The sequence below is a fragment of the Diuraphis noxia genome, unplaced genomic scaffold (assembly GCF_037042655.1).
Source record: "Diuraphis noxia isolate RWA-SAM2 unplaced genomic scaffold, SU_Dnox_SAM2 contig0005, whole genome shotgun sequence".
Taxonomy (NCBI): domain Eukaryota; kingdom Metazoa; phylum Arthropoda; class Insecta; order Hemiptera; family Aphididae; genus Diuraphis; species Diuraphis noxia.
The window spans coordinates 34,117,776-34,134,673 of NW_028301715.1; the positions used below are offsets into that span (position 1 = coordinate 34,117,776).

Below are 16,898 nucleotides of genomic sequence, written 5' to 3' on the forward strand. Positions count from 1 at the left end.
GGTTATCGCATAAAAAATTTCTGGCAACACTGGCCACTACCCGAATCTGTTTTCGGGCGGCACGGCGAGGACAATATTAATGTATAATTCAAAATTCAAATTCAAATAGGTACTATCGAATAATTCAAATGGGCCGGACTATCGAATAATTCAATATTACCCACCGGCCACCACTAGACTAGATATTAAAAAATGGATAGGCCGGCATGGTTATATCACAGATTATATAAATCTGTGGTTATATTAATAAAATAGAGGGAAGTGTGCCGGAATGAAGAAGAGAAAAAAGACTGATTTTTATCATTACCTCTCATTCTGGCAGAGGCCTTATCATAAATTATATATAATAATTATATATATATTTGTGTTAAAACATCTATAACCTCAAAATATTTTCATATTCGTTCCCGTATGATAAGCATAAAATATGGCCTATCCATTCTTTAATATCCATGATCAGGACCGAAAGAAAAGTTTCATTAAAAATTTAAAAACCGCCAAAAGACCTAAAGATTGATATTTGATTTGACCGAATATTTTTAGTATATGCACATCATTCGGTCCATAGAATAAAGATTAGATTCGGTCGCGATCCGGTCACTCGACATTCGACAGATTCGTTCATTTTGAATTTTGATTCATTCAGTCGTGACCATCGCCACTCTATAAATAACTGCATATTCTGTCAGTAAATTGGGTTTAAAGGTTTAACTATAAAATTCATTAGATTTCATTAATCATGTCATGGCTTTTTGGAATGGGTGGTAATAACCCTGAAACATCAAACTTGGAAAATATAGACAATGTTTCAGATAAAAAACCATCACCGCCACCATCATCATCAAGTGGTGAGGCATATAAATTTGATTCATCTGCATTAGAACGAGCAGCTAAAGCTGCCAAAGAATTGGAAAAGTCAAGTTGGTATATTATGTTTAATCGATTATTCATTATAAGAATAGAATAGAAACTAATTATGTTATTATTGTTACATAAAATTGTTAAGAACATGCCAAGGAAGCATTAGATTTAGCAAAATTGCAAGAAACTACAAAGCAAATTGAGTATCAATCAAAAATAAAAGAATATGAAATTCACTTGGAACAAGTGCGTGTCGAACAAAAGCGGGTTGATGCTGAAGAAAGAAAGAAGTTGTTGGCTGAAGAAACTAAACAACATCAATTACGGTCACAATATCAAGATCAATTAGCCCGCAAAAGGTATTTTGATCATGTACATAAAAATTAAATTATGCTTTTTGTTTGAAATATCATAAAAACAATTTTCTAATATCTATATATAACATTCAAAATTCTTGGTAGGCTTTATCCATCATAATAAGTTTTAATGAAATCAATATCTATAACAATGTTTAGTAAACATTTCACATATTTCTGGTTAGTGCTGGGTGAAGGAGCAGCTGTCCAAGGCTCTGCTCTCTCATGGGATTTAATAATGATGACAAAAGTTATTCATTTTTGAATTATAATAAAATATCTAAAATCGATCAATGGGAATTTATCAATTATTTTTGTTGAATATTCGATATACTAAAATTTTTAAATTCAAACACACACAAGATAAAAAAACTTGTGGTGAATCGTTTTTTATTTATTTATTTTGTTTATTGAGATTTTAACCAAAACATGTATTAAGTTCTAAATGTATTTATTAAAAGAAAATTTTTTTTAAATTTCTATCTGAAAAATAATTTGCAAATAATTTTTATTTTAATGAATTTTAGAGGCAGAATTCAATAGTGTTGAAAATACACATCACTGTTAATACAATACATTCATCACTTACACTCAGAATTAAATATAAATAAATAAATATGTTTTTGTTTAATACTTTGTTTAATTGCATACGTAAAAAAAGGTTTCAAGTTACATGATGTAGAAAAATTATACCAGTACTTAAATGTCCAAAGAAAACATTTTTTGGCTTCACAAAAAAATAATTCTAGGACCCTTTAAAAAATTATTCTCTAGGACCCATTAAACCTCTCGCCGGCGCCACCTATGATGTTAACATTTTTGATGATATCTGCAACCGCCTGAGTTGCCTACCCTCACCCCAGCTTAGAAGCTGAACTACTTAATTACTAGACATTGTAGTTGCAAGCAAATTTATTGCAGCACATTAATTTCAGTTATTAACTTATATGTTATTTAATAATCAAATTAAAATGCATAAACATAGAAATAATTAATAAGGCATATATCACATAGCCACATCTAGTATTGGCAACATCTGGTTTTGTGACTAAAAAATGTACTGGCAAATAGCAAACAAAGTGTACCAAGTCTATCAATTCAAATTGAGCAATAAAATTGACATTCCTTTTATGTTACTTGTAATTTTAAATAAAATTACTACAATTTTTGTCTGTCGACATTGTATATTCAAGAAATGAACTAGAATTAACTAGTCATATAACTCTCAACACCTTTCCACCCAAATTTCTAAATGTATGTCACTGATTTATGAACTACTATTATCACTAGGTATGAAGATCAGCTTCAACAACAACGCGCTTCTAATGAAGAGAATTTAAGACGACAAGAAGAATCTGTAGCAAAACAAGAAGCTATGAAAAAAGGTATTTTTGTATATGATAAAATATTTTATATACTTTGAACATATTATATATTTTTATTTTGTTACAGCTACTATTGAACATGAAATTGAGATGAAATCTAAATTAGATGCTAAGAAATCTGAGGCTAAAGCATTAGCTAGAGCAAAGGCAGAGAGAGAGAATCATGATTTAACAATGGAACAACTCAAATTAAAAGCTTCTGAACATCGACAAACAGTTTTGGAGTCCATAAAGTATTTACTTAGATGTAAAAATCATTATTGAAAATGTAAATATTAACAAATTTTTTGTTTTAAGAACTGCTGGTTCAATTTTTGGAAGTGGGGCAAATGCGTTGCTTTCTGATTGGGATAAAACTTTAATGGCTGCAGGAGGCTTATCTCTTCTGGCATTAGGTATATACAGTGCCAAGGGTTTTACTGGTGTTACAGCAAAATATGTTGAATCAAGATTAGGTGAATATTTTAAAGTTATAATGAAATATTTAACTTAGAATGACATAATGTCTTTGGGTCTCAAATGGTTGAATAATATACAACTTATTATAAGGAAACTTACTAACATTAAATAGTAATCAAAATTGAAAATATATTTGACTAAATATTTGTGGCAATTTTTAGGTAAACCTTCATTAGTAAGAGAAACCTCTCGATTTTCATTGTTAGAATCAGTAAGGCACCCAATCTTAACATTTAAGGAACTCAGAACTAAAAAAAGTAGTGCGTTAAAAGATGTTATTTTACCTCCAAAATTAGAATCTAGATTAGGGTATGTATATTTAAAATTATCATTACAAAAATCTTTGATAAATAATATATCTTAATATTGCAAATAAAAATAAAAATTTTTGTTTCAGTGATGTTGCAATTGCTACTTTAAATACTAAGAAAAACCGTGGTATGTACCGGAATATCTTGATGTACGGACCACCAGGTACCGGAAAAACACTATTTGCTAAAGTAAGATATTGTATATAATTGTAGAAAAATTGTTTGATGACCAGATAAGTATTTTTTTAAATAAAAATATTTACATTATTCAATATAATGACTTTATCAACCTTTTCTGGTTTTAAAGTCTTAAAAAGAGAAGATAATAGTGGGTACACTGTTTTCACTTTGTAAATAACTATTAAGTAATCTGCTGTCATAATAGAACAGTTAAAATTTGATTGTGATCAAATTATTTTGAGATGTTCCAATTAAGATAAAAATATTTCTTGGACTGTTAAAAATTGGAGGATTTGAGAGCCATTCCCTAATTTTAAATTTTAATAACGGTAATAATAAATAAGAAGTCTTATGAAATTATTGGAAACACAAATAAGCATTTAAAAAACTATTGTATGTTTTTATCAAATTTCAAAACATTTTTAAATATATATTTCTTTATAACCAATTGTTTGACAACTAAAAAAAAAATTTGGACTAATTTAGTATTATTTTTAGAAATTAGCAATGCATTCTGGTATGGATTATGCTATATTGACCGGTGGTGATGTAGCACCTTTGGGAAAGGATGGTGTAACTGAAATGCACAAAGTTTTTGACTGGGCAAACAACTCAAGAAAAGGTTTATTGTTATTTGTTGATGAAGCAGACGCATTTTTGAGAAAACGTAGTTCAGAGCTGATAAGTGAAAATTTACGTGCCACATTAAATGCCTTTTTATATAGAACTGGAGACCAATCAAACAAGTAAACACCATATTATTTGTCTTATGTTATAAGTATAACATTATATTATCCATTTAACGCACACTACTAATTTATTAAGTAAATTTAAGTATTTAAATGTTTCTTTAGAGAAGATTATATTATAAAATATTTAAATGTATTATTATGAATATTTTAGAAATGGATGGTTCATGCAGATCCCATATAACAACGACTATTTTATATAATAACCTTAATATATAAAAATTAAAGTGTGTTTAGATGGAGTTTATACACTTGAAAACTACTGAACCAATTGGCACCAAAATATCCACAAATATCCCTTAAGTATTTGTATAGCTTAGTTTTTCAACCCAGGTGCTATAAGAGTCACTCACATTTTTTTTTATATACATAGGGTTACCTATTAATTCAGTAATTTGTTTAAGCCCCATCCAAATTTACATTAAATTATTTACAGAATGATTTTTAAGAATGCTCACCCTAATGTTATGCTTTAATTATTCATATTATATTCATATTTTGTTTATTGAACATTTTTTTAATATACTTGAAGATTATATTTTAGAATCCTTAAGATTTTTATACTAGGATGATCCCATTACAATACAAACTTCCATTTTTCAATTAAGAATAACTCTTTTTTATTTTTAACTATTTAAGCCTAGTCTCAGTTCCCAAATTTTCCACAATTCTATAAAATTTGAGAATTATGTTTAAGTCTTCAGCTAATCTACTACACAATATCTATCTATTTAGGGTGGGGTTGATACCAGTGTGGTATATTAGTTTTGTTCATCTTTTATTCACTAATTGTCCAATACATGTAACCACAAACCATACATTAAATAAATAAATAAATATCGAAAAAATGACTGCAGTAATAATTCTTAGGCCTTGAAGGATTGTCAGATTTAAAAAAAAACTTTGTTAGAAAGAGAAATAATTTTTACAGAGCGTATCAACTTTGATTTCAGAATATATTACTAAAAACATAATATGTTTTATAATTATAATTATGTAATACAAATATTAAAACCTTGTAAAAATTTGTAAATTCGAGCTCTTATTATAGGATTTATAAATAAAATTATCAATTTATATAATCTTATTTAATATTGTACAAATTCGAAAAATATCTCAACCCTTTTTTTATCATTGCCAATAATCTATATTATTGTCACTTATCTAAATAAAAATAAAAATAATATATTTATGAAAACCAAAGAAAAATGTGCCCTGTGAAAAGTAAACTGCTTTCTAATAAAAAAAAAAAATGTATTAAAATCTGATTGATCTATGAGCGAAAGTTTTTTCTATAAGGCATGTTTTTGAACAAAATAAAACTTGCATGCAGGCCCCTTGGCAGACCTTAGTTGAGAACTTTGTGATGTATTTAAATAAAATGTCAAATCATTAGTTTTTGAGTTATTTAATTTTGTGTACTAGAGATAGTATGTCTTTTGTCTATTATGTGTTAAGTAAATATATTAAATAGGGACTTGAAAGATTTGAAAAAGTTAGTAATTTCTATTAATTTATCAGTATCAATAATTTGCAAACATGATCCAAGTATAAAAATACTCCAAAAAATATTAGAAATTTGTATAAATGTATTATTAAAGGAAAAAATTGTAAGCATGTTTAAAAATCCATCCTATATATATATAGCCATATATATTTAGCCATAATGTATTATATTATATAGTTAATATAAATTAAGAATATTATTTTTAATTTTAGATTTATGTTGGTGTTGGCAAGTAACACTCCTGAACAGTTTGATTGGGCAGTGAATGACAGATTAGATGAAATGGTAGAATTTGGTCTGCCAGGAAAAGAAGAACGAGAACGTTTAATTATGCTATACTTTGATAAATATGTTTTAACTCCAGCTTTGCAAAGCAAAGTGTAATACAAAATAACAATTTTATTATTTATTTAATGTTCTAAAGATAAATAATGATTTTTAGCAAGTTGAATATTGAAAAATTCGACTACAGTGCCTTATGCAAGCAAATGGCAGAAATGACTGAAGGGATGTCTGGTAGAGAAATTGCCAAGTTAGGGGTGGCTTGGCAAGCAGCTGGTTATACTTCAGAAGATGGTCTTTTAACCAAAGCGATGGTTATTAGCAGGTGTGAAGATGCAATTAAGCAGCATAAACAAAAGGTATTTCCCTACCTATAAAATTGCAAAACAATGAAATATTTTAATATTTTTTAATTTTTAGATGGAATGGATGAGTGAAAAAGAAAAAAATGATTCCAGATATACAAGACAAAATAGCATTCACTAATATATAGGGCTGTTGGTCCATTAAACTTGTAGTTAAATCTCAAATGAATAGTCATCAACATAGAATGTTACTTAAAGGGATTTAAATGCCCTAGAATTCCGTAATGTAATATATTTAATATTTTTGTTGTTGTAAAATATATTTGTATAATGTTTAAGCTGTGAGGCAAACAATACCGGAAAGAAATCAGGTATTGAAATATATCAATCACCAAACCATTTATGTGTTAATGTAAACTGTAAAGCATATTTTGCATATTTTACTATGCAACAACAAAACTTTAGAAAATACGTATTATAACACTTAGGTGGCTAAACGTCCCATATTAAAAGGGAAAGTACCGTATTTCAAAAAGTATATCTCGTTGTTCTGAGTGCCAGGACAGTAAGTTGTCCAGTTTTAAAAAATTATGCAAAGAAAAAGACACAAAATTAAAAATATAAGGCTTATTTATAGAATAATATTGTTTTCGCTATATTGTTATGATAAGTGTAAACCGATTTTTATGTATTGAATATGATTATTCCACAATATAGACGGTATGGACAGGATTGATAGCAGCGCGCCGTAGTAGTGAAAGTATGAACTAATTTCGGGGATCTATTTACTATTATGCATCTATCATCTATTATGATCTATTATCTATTATATTTTTATATTATATTATTAATTATTATTCTAATGTTCCTGGTTGTTCTGACTTGTGTAGATAGTTGTCGTCTATTTAGCAAGTTTGTCTACTATATTTTTTTTTTTTATCCATATTAATTAAAATAAATCAATATGACTGATTTAACTTTGAGCCACGGATTTCAGTCAATTTCGTACAATGTTGAATTCACAAATAATAAAGGGAAGAAATTGTATGACAGCAATCATGTAAAAAATGTAGTAGAGATAAAATGCAGCAATGGATGGTCTTATATTAAAGGCTCAGTTATAAGACAAACATCAGTTACTTTAGAACCATGGAAAGTAACTCTTGAAGTAAATAATTTATATTTATATATTTCATTTTTCCTTCATACATTTTTAAGAAAATTTAATTTTTTACTATAATATAATTATGTCAAATATTAAAATAAATAAAACACTCTATAACATCGGTTCCCAAACAAAAACTGTGTTGTAGATAGTATTTAATATGTAGGTATATTCCAAATTGAAATATTTAAAAACGTTTCAACTACCTGATTATTATCTAAGTACTTTACTAGTTAAATGTTATTTATAAACAGATTGATGAAACCAGGTTGGTATTTTGTGCTTCTTGTGGTTGTCCTGCTGGCGCGGGTGCTAAATGTAAGCACATTGCTGCTGTAATTTGGTACATAAACAATGAAGATGGAACATCAAAAACAAGTTTACCACAAGAGTGGGGTACACCTACAAATTCTGCTCAAAACAAATATAAGAAGGGTAAAAGAATAGAAGATTTGTTTCCAAGAAAAAAATTAAAAGCAAACACTATAGTAACTACTCCTGTCTGTCACTCAACTCTTGTTGATAGTTATGATATTTTTGATATACCCTGTAGTTTTAGCAATATGTTGAAAGTTACATCACTTAGTGAAGTTGAAAGGGAATGTAAACTATGTTTAAATGATATTCTAGACAGTTTAGAAAATCAGTTTTTAATTAGCTCCTATAAAAAACATTTCTCCTTAATTTTATTTTATCAAAAATATAATGATATTAATTTGTTTTTAGCTTCTATGTTTCCCTTAAAAATGAATGAACATATTTTTTATAATAGGTATATAAAAGTTAATCAAAATGCATGTTTTAACATTTTTATTGAAACATTAAATCAGTCTGACAGTGATCTTTGGTTTGAAAATAGAAAAAACCGTATATCTGCTAGCACCAAGGCACATAAAATTAGAGTTTGCAGGAATTTAACTTCTGTTGGGCAATTACATTTAGTTAATACTTTTCTTAAAGAAACAAATTTAGGGAAAAAAGGTTCTATAAATGTTACTTATGGGAAAAATACTGAAGGAGTTGCAATTGATGCTTATAAGCAAATGTTTGACAAAGAAGTTATTAAAAGTGGATTAGTTATTTGTCAATTTATTCCTTGGTTATGTGCTAGTCCAGATGGATTAGTTTTAAAAAACGGTAAAATTGATGCAGTTCTTGAGATAAAATGCCCAATTTCTTGCCGAAGCAAACCCATAGTAGAAAATGGAATTCCAAATTTAAAATATTTATTAGTTGAAAATGGGATACTCAAGTTAAAAAAATCATCAATGTATTTTACACAATGTCAAATATTAATGTACTGTACTGGTTTATTAACATGTGAATTTTTTATTTATAATAATATTGAACCAGTGGCATTGACTATACAAAGAGATGAATTATTTTTAACAAATACTGTAAAAAAAATAGAAACATTTTTTTTTAATTATTACTTGCCAGAATTAGCTTCCAGGCAATTGTTATAATGTGCAATACTAATTGATAATTTTTATAAATAAACATGTAATGCATATTTGTGAAATAAAGTTTATTTTATAAATCAATGTTAGTTTATAATAATTTTAATATTTTTTTATATAATATTTATTATATTTATATAAAGTTTATATAAATATAAAATTACATTTTTAGGCATAATAATTATTAATATACAGTATACAGTGTTAATACAGTTTATAAGTATTAATTAGGTAGGTACACAAATCATAACTTATTTTTAACTATTAAACAAAAAAAAATACACCTTAAGACTTAATTATAGGTAATTGCAGATTGGTTAAAACGCAACATATATGTACAATATCATCAACATGGGGAAGAAGGTTAATTTTTAATTTATTAAGGATACCATACATTTTCATTCGTGCAAAGACCCTTTCAATGTGTATACGAACACTAGCTATACTATATGTTTCCAGTATTTCTGTCTCGGAAAAACGGCCATTATGCAATATTGGGGGCATAATTAAAATACTGTTACTATTTTCAATTTCAGTTTGTATGCCAGGAAACCCTTTGTCAGCAAGTACCTGATCACCGGGTTCTAATTTTTTTAAAAATCCTGAATCGTTTGTAATATATGAGTCACTTGACCTACCACCATAACATTTTGAAACAAAACAAATCATTCCATTTGGGTTGATTGCCACAAGAAATTTTATTGTATAACTACTTTTATATCTTGAATATAAATAAACCCGTTGTTCTACAGTATTTGGTTGCTCGACCTTAACTTCAGTACAATCAATAATACATCTGCAATCTGGATAATTTATTTTAAAAGCTTCAGGTAAACATTGTTTTACTGAATATTTATCGGGCCAAAAAATAAAGTCTTTAGTCTTTGAACTTAAAAAATGAAGACATTCAGTAAATATTCTTGAAACTGTAGAAGGATTGATTCCAAATAACACACTGATTGCTGAATAGCTAATACCCAGTTTTATTTTTATTAAGAAAATAAGTAATCTATTCTCTTTTTTAACAGAATTTATGTTTAAAGTAGGTTTTAAAAAAGAAAGTAAAAGATTAAATACACAAAATGAAGTCCCAGTTAAACTTATTAGGCGTTTTTCATTTGTTATTGATTCAAACCCTTTAAATGATTCACGTGATAAATATGAGATTTCACTTGAATCTGGCCCACACATTTTGTCAAGTAAACATGGTTTAGAAAAATTATTATCAAAACTTTTGGGAACTGAAACTTGTGTGTTTACATTGTTTTTATTTTGTATGCATTCAAAAATAAAGTTATCATTACCAGAAATATTTAAACTAACTTGGGTACTAACATCACATTTAGTGTTTAAATTAGAATGTTGGTTTACATTAATATCAGTAATATCAACATCAAATGTGTTGATGGTAGAATCATTCATAGCTTTACTATTTCTTAATTCTGACCGATTTCTAGAACGGTTGTATCTATTAATTTGTTGATCAGTATTGGGTTTAGGTTTATTGTACATTTTTGGAAAAATAGATGGAATATAAGATGGACTTTGTGGATCTTTAGATCGTATGTTTCCTACAAAATGATCTGAACATATCAAACTTCGAGTAGTCGGCATCCATAATTTTCCATTTTCCCTGTTAAATTAAGAATAATTTTAATGAATAGATTTGTGAGTAGATACCCACATACACAACACATATTTGTCATTTCTCATCATTCAAATTTAATTTTAGATTTTATACAAACATTAGACATTGTATAAATCTTAAATTATAAATAATATAAATTATTATCTATACCTAGTTGCTTAAATAGATTATATTTTTGTACCTACTTAAGAATGAGTGTGTGAGTTATGACAATTGTATTTTGTTTAATGATTTATTATCTTATTATCTTATTATCTAAAAATTTGGTAACTTACTCTAAACGGTTTACAGCTCTAATCCATTTTTTTTTCAATTCCTGTTCATACTGTCTATTGGGAAATGAAAAGAATTTGAGGTGTTTTGAAGTTTTGTATGTGTTGGAACAGTTCACTACACAGCACATGTTTTTTGATTTTGACTGAGCCATTTTAATTATTATAATTGAAAATTGAAATAAAATAAAACAAATTGTAAATAAATTTCACTGAATTCATGTGTGTTATACTACAATATACTACTATGGTTTATGTACAATGTACTTGAAGTGTGACCCGATAAAAGTTCACTCATAGTCCGCTAGGAGCGCTTTACCCATCCTGCATGACGTCTATAGTTATTTTTGTTTTTCTTCATAATATATCACAGCCTGCATGACAACTAAGATGCTGTAAAATACGTTGTGAAAGACTGACTATAACACATAACATAGTACGTGTATATCAGGAGTGGCCAACTTATAGCTCACATCATAGTCGTATGCGGGTTATGTCTTAATAAAAGAAATCAATATTTACTTACTAATGATAAAATTATAAAATGTATTTATAAACATTTTGGCTCGTGGACGTATTCATATTGGCCACCCCTGATATATATTATTTGTATGTTGGTACATGATTTCACTTGTAGTGTCAGTGTATGAAATATTTATGATTTTTATATACTCGTATTTAGTCAGTTACCGCCCAGAATTTCATGATTTTCTGTCCGGAAATAAGACAATTTAAAAACATTAATCCAGGGGCGTAATTACAGGATTTTGTTTCGGAGGGGCGAAGTTTCAAGCAGGCCATTATGAAATTTCACCAAGCCATATAAAATTAGATATACATACGTATATGTATATTATCCTGCATTCAATTATTTCCATACATTATAGACCGGTTATTACAATTTGATTTTAATTATATAAATAATTGTGCATTCGTGGCTCGTGCATTATTTTAGGCTTCAGCAAGGCGCAGCCCAATTGTAACATTCAAAAAGTAAGGGATGCAACCACACACCCTGACCCCCCCCTAAATGAAGCACCTGTATTAATCCAAGAAATATTTGCCTTAATATTATTAATGGACAATAGTTCATAATAATACACAAAATAAAATATTTATAATTTGTAAAATTTTCATAAAATATCCAAAAAGATTTTTTTATTATTTTTGTAAGTTACAATATTTAGTTATCCTTATCATCAAAACATTCAATATTTAGGTGTTTAATTCAAAATAGATATGAATTAATTAAAAAAAATTGAGTCCCTTATTTTCCTATTTTATAACTGTTCACCCTAAATAACACTGAAGTGTAATTATTTAAATATATGCGATGTTCTTGGCAAAATAATTAATAATAATCAAGGAAACTAGTTAGAATACAATTTTGTTTTATTCAAAAGTATTTTATCATAACAATATGATTAGATAAAATGAAATAAAAATTAATTATTTACATTTATGAAGTTTATTGGCTTTATTAAGTAACAAGTAACAACTATTAAATTTAACTTTTATAATAATTTTACTACTTTAAATTTGTATACAATGAAAATATATTAGGTGTTTATCATTCAAAAGGAATGTTCAAGTCTAGGAAGTTATTTACTCTATATAAAATTGTACACTATTACAGTAATCATAGTATAAATATATTATATATTTTACATAAAAAAAAAAAATTAACATCAGTTATTACTTGAGTAATAATTTACAATATGGAAATATTACAATTCAATTGGACAAAAAATTCATTTTAATTTAAAAAAAAATAAATAAAATATGGATCTAAAACGAGCAGTTTTCATTTTCAACAGTACTAGTAGTAAGTATTATGATCATAAGTACATATCCATTCAAATTTTAGGGGGCTAACATTTTAACATAAATATGAGTGGAGAAGAGCTTTGATCCCTCACAACTAAAAATCTGCATATTTTGTGGGGGGCTTAGCTCCCATGATTTGCATGTGACTATGATACACACATGAATCTCTTTGATTGATATACATTGTTAATTTTAAAATGAACACAATAAATTATAATAAATAAAATAGGATTTTTATTGAATGTTGTAAATAAATAATTCAGATAGACTATTAAGTATTAATCGGATTTAGAAGAGGATAAAAATAACAATATTTTAGTCAATTGATACAAGACAATGGAAAATCATCAATTACTCAAAACATAATCTTTTGTATTTGATGTAATGATAATATCACAGAACTATTTCTCAATACTTGGTTCATTAATTAAATAAGTTATTTTTATTAATATTATATATTATATATATATACATAATTATGTTAAATTAATTTAACATATTCTTATCAAAAACAATAACACATGAAATAGGGATTATAAACAATCAATTTATTATAAATGAAGGTTAAAATCATTTATTTTTGGCAGGTTGCTTACCATAAAAACTATCCAAGAATAATCCTACAAATACTATAATAGTAGCAAACCATTGTCTAGTTAACATTGGATTTCCAAAAAGTATAACTGATGCAAGTACAGTAAAGAATTTTCTGGTTGTAGTTACAATTGAGCACGGTAACGGTCCAAAATCACTCACGGTCCAAAAAATAAAGAATTGTCCAAGTGCACTAAATGCTGAGAATAACAGTAGTTGTACAACTATCTGTGGGTAACGCTGTACAAAGCTAATAAACTCAAATATTTGACCTGTGCCAATCAGTGCAATGCTCAAAAAGACAATTGACCACAAGTTCATGTTTACCATCATATGTCCAGATTTTGTCTTTGATTCACTACGCATTCGCTCTTGGACAGCTCCGGTTACACCATCCAATATCAATGACAATATCAACAGTATTTCCCCGAGACCCAACACTGTTAAAAATATAACAAATATTAACAAAATGTAAAAACAATACATTTAATGATAGATTGGTAAAGACGAGCATAATATTATAAACATACAAGAATCCGATTGTGATGAATTAGACTTTCCGTCTTTGAACATGAACAAAGCTACTCCAATGACAACGAGCAGAACAAACAGATACTTTTTCAACGGATACGACTTGCGTCCCAACAGCACACCAAGAATCATGACTGGTATGGGCTTCCCGGACTTGGCCACCACCTGTAAAACAAAACATTAGAACCGAATAGAATAATAAATAACAGCAGATAGCACATGAAGTATGTATCTATAAGAATAAATGTGACATATTGTGCGTTAGACGGATGCCTATAACAATGGGTCTGTATTGTTGTAGACACCTGTATAGAAGTCATATTAACATTAAAATTAAAATTCGTCATCTGACATCTAAGGTAAGTAGATACGTCTGTCCGACCGACCTGAGTGGGATAGTTGACCCATTGTAGCGCCATGTTGCTGAAGATCATGGCCAACAAGTACGTGATCGCGCTGACGGCGTAGTACGCCGATCTCGTCGTGTCGGGGCTCTCCTCGGGGAACGCTTTGAGCACGAACCGCGCGAACGCATAGTTGACCAAGCACTGCACGAACACCAGCGAAAGCGAGTGCGTGAACTTTTCGCCCTGTGTGCCATACGTGCCCCGTGTGATCTTCTCTTGGAGTATCCCATAGAAGAAATAGCAAACGAATATGCCGGCGGCGCAGACGGCAAACTTAGCCCGTTTGTCCATGGTTCGTCCGCTTCAGGGTGCCGGGTACTCAGAGAAGCACGGGAGACGCCTTTTGGCTAGTGAGTACTGCTGAGGCACCTACGCCGAAGACGGCGCCGCAGGAACAATACAATGTCGTTTATTATTTTTATTATGTCAAATCGTTAATTGCGGGCTCAACCACGCAACAATTGAAACTGACACGACGTCGGCACCGAACCGTGTTATCACATTACGTGACAGATGTCTGATAGCGAAATCGTCCACGTGTCTAGTAATATATGGTCGTTCCTGGTTGGCAACTACCGCAATTGATAGGAAATAGGTAGGTACCGACAAAAAAAAATATAAAAGATTAAATAATATCTATATTTATATTATCTTAATTCGCGGCAACTTTAACTGAAATTGAACCATTGTTATTTGCTCTGCGACTCGAACTGTAGGTCAGAAAAATACGCTTATGTCGCAAATGCTTTTCTTAAGGCAAAAATACAAATGCAAATAAAACTATAGGTACTTATTGTACTATTATTGTAGTATCAGTTTTAGACTGCACTACTGAGGTCTGTAAATTTCAAAATATTAACTCATAATATTAATTTTATTAACAAATGATTGATCAGTACTCGGTAGTCTACATAGCATAGCACCCTAATCAGACATTGACTCAATATTTAAATACATTATTATAGAGCTTGGACCCGAAGAGTGTATATTTTTGCGGTAGGTAGGTAGGTACCTATACAATTTATAGATTCTTAAGCCATATAAATTAATTAGAGTTAAATTATTGAAAAAAAACAATAAAAGGGAAATGTGGGCGCCCACCAATAGAAATATTTCGATCGAACGAATTTATGAATTAAAAAATATTTAAATATAAGAACAGTCTTATAAACGCAGGTAGTTAAAATTTATTTATTATTCATAAAATTACACTGAAAATCCGATCCATCTACCTTTTTGGAATACCTCTATACGGAATTGCTACAGTATTCTAAACAAGTATTTTTTATTTAGCAGTGGGCGAATGTCTAGAATTTCATTAGTTACCCCAACAGTGGCATAGCCACAGGAGGGGAGGGTATAGTAACCAACCAGCCGTTGTGATATCTCTTCTAAAAGTAAAGTTGCATGATGCAACCGTGATGTTAATAAAATATTTACATTTTTTATTTTTTTCTCATAAGCAATTATCTATTCACTTTTAATGCTTTTGTACAATACAGTATACCTATATATTGTAAAGTTATTAATTTTATATATTATATAATCCTTTCAATTAATTTTGAAAAACACCCCCACGGCCCCACTACCCCTTTAAAATTTCTAGCTATGCATAATACAGGAGTGTTAGTTTTTATTTACAATAATTATTAGGAAGACATCTCATCAAAATATATACATAAACAATTCCCTTTAAAACCCCCGTTTGCGGGTTCAAAGAATATAGGTTGCTGGGTGGTTTTATTATAAAAACACTACTTATAAACCAAATTGAAGAGGTGATTAAAGTCTGGTTTCATAAGAAGCCCGATTTCTATTTTTTAAATATTACCTAAGTCCTAAAAATGACTCTTTTCAGATTTGTCTAAAACGATTTTAAACGATAACTGACGGCAACGTTGCATGCAAAATGAATAAGAAATTAGCAATCTGTAATTATGGGTATCAATTTTTAAAAGAGATCACCAATTACCTATTGGTAACCAAAGCTTAAAATGAGAAAAAATATTATGGTTGAATAAACTTTTAGTGCTATATTTTAAATGACAGTTAAAAATTTTTTATGCAGATTAAGATAGGGATAATCCACGGGAATTTTTCACGGGAAGTTTTGATCATTACTAGCCGGGTAATAATAACAATTTAAACCAACATTTTGAATCATATGTAGTAGCCAGTAGGTATTTTTAATGAGCAACGAAATTCACGGGGATCCTGGCACCTGCAGGAAAAATGTTTTTCAAGAATCAAAAAAAAAAAAATTGAAAAAATAATGAGTGAGAATACAAACTGAAGACTGCAGTACGTAATCTCATGAAAAATATTTAATATTTGGAATAATTATATCATGTTTTTAAGAATTACATTTAGGGCACATGATGATTATTGATGTTTTAAATTTGAGAACGCAAAAAAAAGAGGTGATTTATATTGGTAAAATGGTACGATTAAAATATTGATTAAGTAGGTAAAGTGTACGATAATATATTTTAATAACCGTCGTTATTAATTTCATTACGAGTACGTCAAATTTATGGGTGGACTGTGTTTGCGCCTAAATGCCATATTTGCGCCTACACGCAAAAACCTCGATTGCGCT

The 16,898-nt window shown here is 28.8% G+C and overlaps 4 protein-coding genes across 4 annotated transcripts; 2 read left to right on the forward strand and 2 right to left on the reverse strand.

Annotated features, from left to right (window-relative positions):
- Positions 1 to 462: 462 nt before the first annotated feature.
- Positions 463 to 6,794, forward strand: bor (ATPase family AAA domain containing bor). The gene is made up of 11 exons (XM_015520117.2): positions 463 to 920; positions 1,007 to 1,220; positions 2,508 to 2,602; positions 2,670 to 2,835; positions 2,900 to 3,057; positions 3,223 to 3,370; positions 3,459 to 3,561; positions 4,051 to 4,298; positions 6,021 to 6,188; positions 6,251 to 6,449; positions 6,511 to 6,794. The coding sequence occupies exons 1-11, from the start codon at positions 740 to 742 to the stop codon at positions 6,574 to 6,576; spliced, it is 1,746 nt and encodes a 581-aa protein (XP_015375603.1). The 5' UTR covers positions 463 to 739; the 3' UTR covers positions 6,577 to 6,794.
- Positions 6,795 to 6,943: 149 nt separating this feature from the next.
- Positions 6,944 to 9,079, forward strand: LOC149055226 (uncharacterized). Its single transcript, XM_089229791.1, has 2 exons — positions 6,944 to 7,563; positions 7,815 to 9,079. Exons 1-2 carry the CDS (start codon positions 7,360 to 7,362, stop codon positions 9,024 to 9,026), a joined length of 1,416 nt encoding a protein of 471 aa, XP_089085917.1. The 5' UTR covers positions 6,944 to 7,359; the 3' UTR covers positions 9,027 to 9,079.
- On the reverse strand, positions 9,068 to 11,988 carry LOC149055227 (uncharacterized). Its single transcript, XM_089229789.1, has 2 exons — positions 10,944 to 11,988; positions 9,068 to 10,653 (listed from the first exon to the last, which is right to left on the reverse strand). Exons 1-2 carry the CDS (start codon positions 11,093 to 11,095, stop codon positions 9,306 to 9,308), a joined length of 1,500 nt encoding a protein of 499 aa, XP_089085915.1. The 5' UTR covers positions 11,096 to 11,988; the 3' UTR covers positions 9,068 to 9,305.
- A 326-nt stretch (positions 11,989 to 12,314) lies between these two features.
- meigo (Solute carrier family 35 member B1 homolog meigo) lies at positions 12,315 to 14,792 on the reverse strand. The gene is made up of 3 exons (XM_015520118.2): positions 14,279 to 14,792; positions 13,892 to 14,057; positions 12,315 to 13,801 (listed from the first exon to the last, which is right to left on the reverse strand). Exons 1-3 carry the CDS (start codon positions 14,588 to 14,590, stop codon positions 13,338 to 13,340), a joined length of 942 nt encoding a protein of 313 aa, XP_015375604.1. The 5' UTR covers positions 14,591 to 14,792; the 3' UTR covers positions 12,315 to 13,337.
- Between the last annotated feature and the right edge of the window lie 2,106 nt (positions 14,793 to 16,898).

Bases quoted from the DNA above. Each gene is read 5' to 3' on its own strand.
- bor (XM_015520117.2), top strand. From the start codon at position 740: ATGTCATGGCTTTTTGGAATGGGTGGTAATAACCCTGAAACATCAAAC. The intron at 921-1,006 runs GTTGGTATATTA...AAAATTGTTAAG, and splicing joins CAAAGAATTGGAAAAGTCAA to AACATGCCAAGGAAGCATTA. The intron at 6,189-6,250 runs GTAATACAAAAT...AATGATTTTTAG, and splicing joins CCAGCTTTGCAAAGCAAAGT to CAAGTTGAATATTGAAAAAT.
- LOC149055226 (XM_089229791.1), top strand. From the start codon at position 7,360: ATGACTGATTTAACTTTGAGCCACGGATTTCAGTCAATTTCGTACAAT. The intron at 7,564-7,814 runs GTAAATAATTTA...ATTTATAAACAG, and splicing joins CATGGAAAGTAACTCTTGAA to ATTGATGAAACCAGGTTGGT.
- LOC149055227 (XM_089229789.1), bottom strand. From the start codon at position 11,095: ATGGCTCAGTCAAAATCAAAAAACATGTGCTGTGTAGTGAACTGTTCC. The intron at 10,654-10,943 runs GTAAGTTACCAA...TTAATTTAACAG, and splicing joins AGAGCTGTAAACCGTTTAGA to GGAAAATGGAAAATTATGGA.
- meigo (XM_015520118.2), bottom strand. From the start codon at position 14,590: ATGGACAAACGGGCTAAGTTTGCCGTCTGCGCCGCCGGCATATTCGTT. The intron at 14,058-14,278 runs GTCGGTCGGACA...TTTGTTTTACAG, and splicing joins GGGTCAACTATCCCACTCAG to GTGGTGGCCAAGTCCGGGAA. The intron at 13,802-13,891 runs GTATGTTTATAA...TATTTTTAACAG, and splicing joins TTCATCACAATCGGATTCTT to TGTTGGGTCTCGGGGAAATA.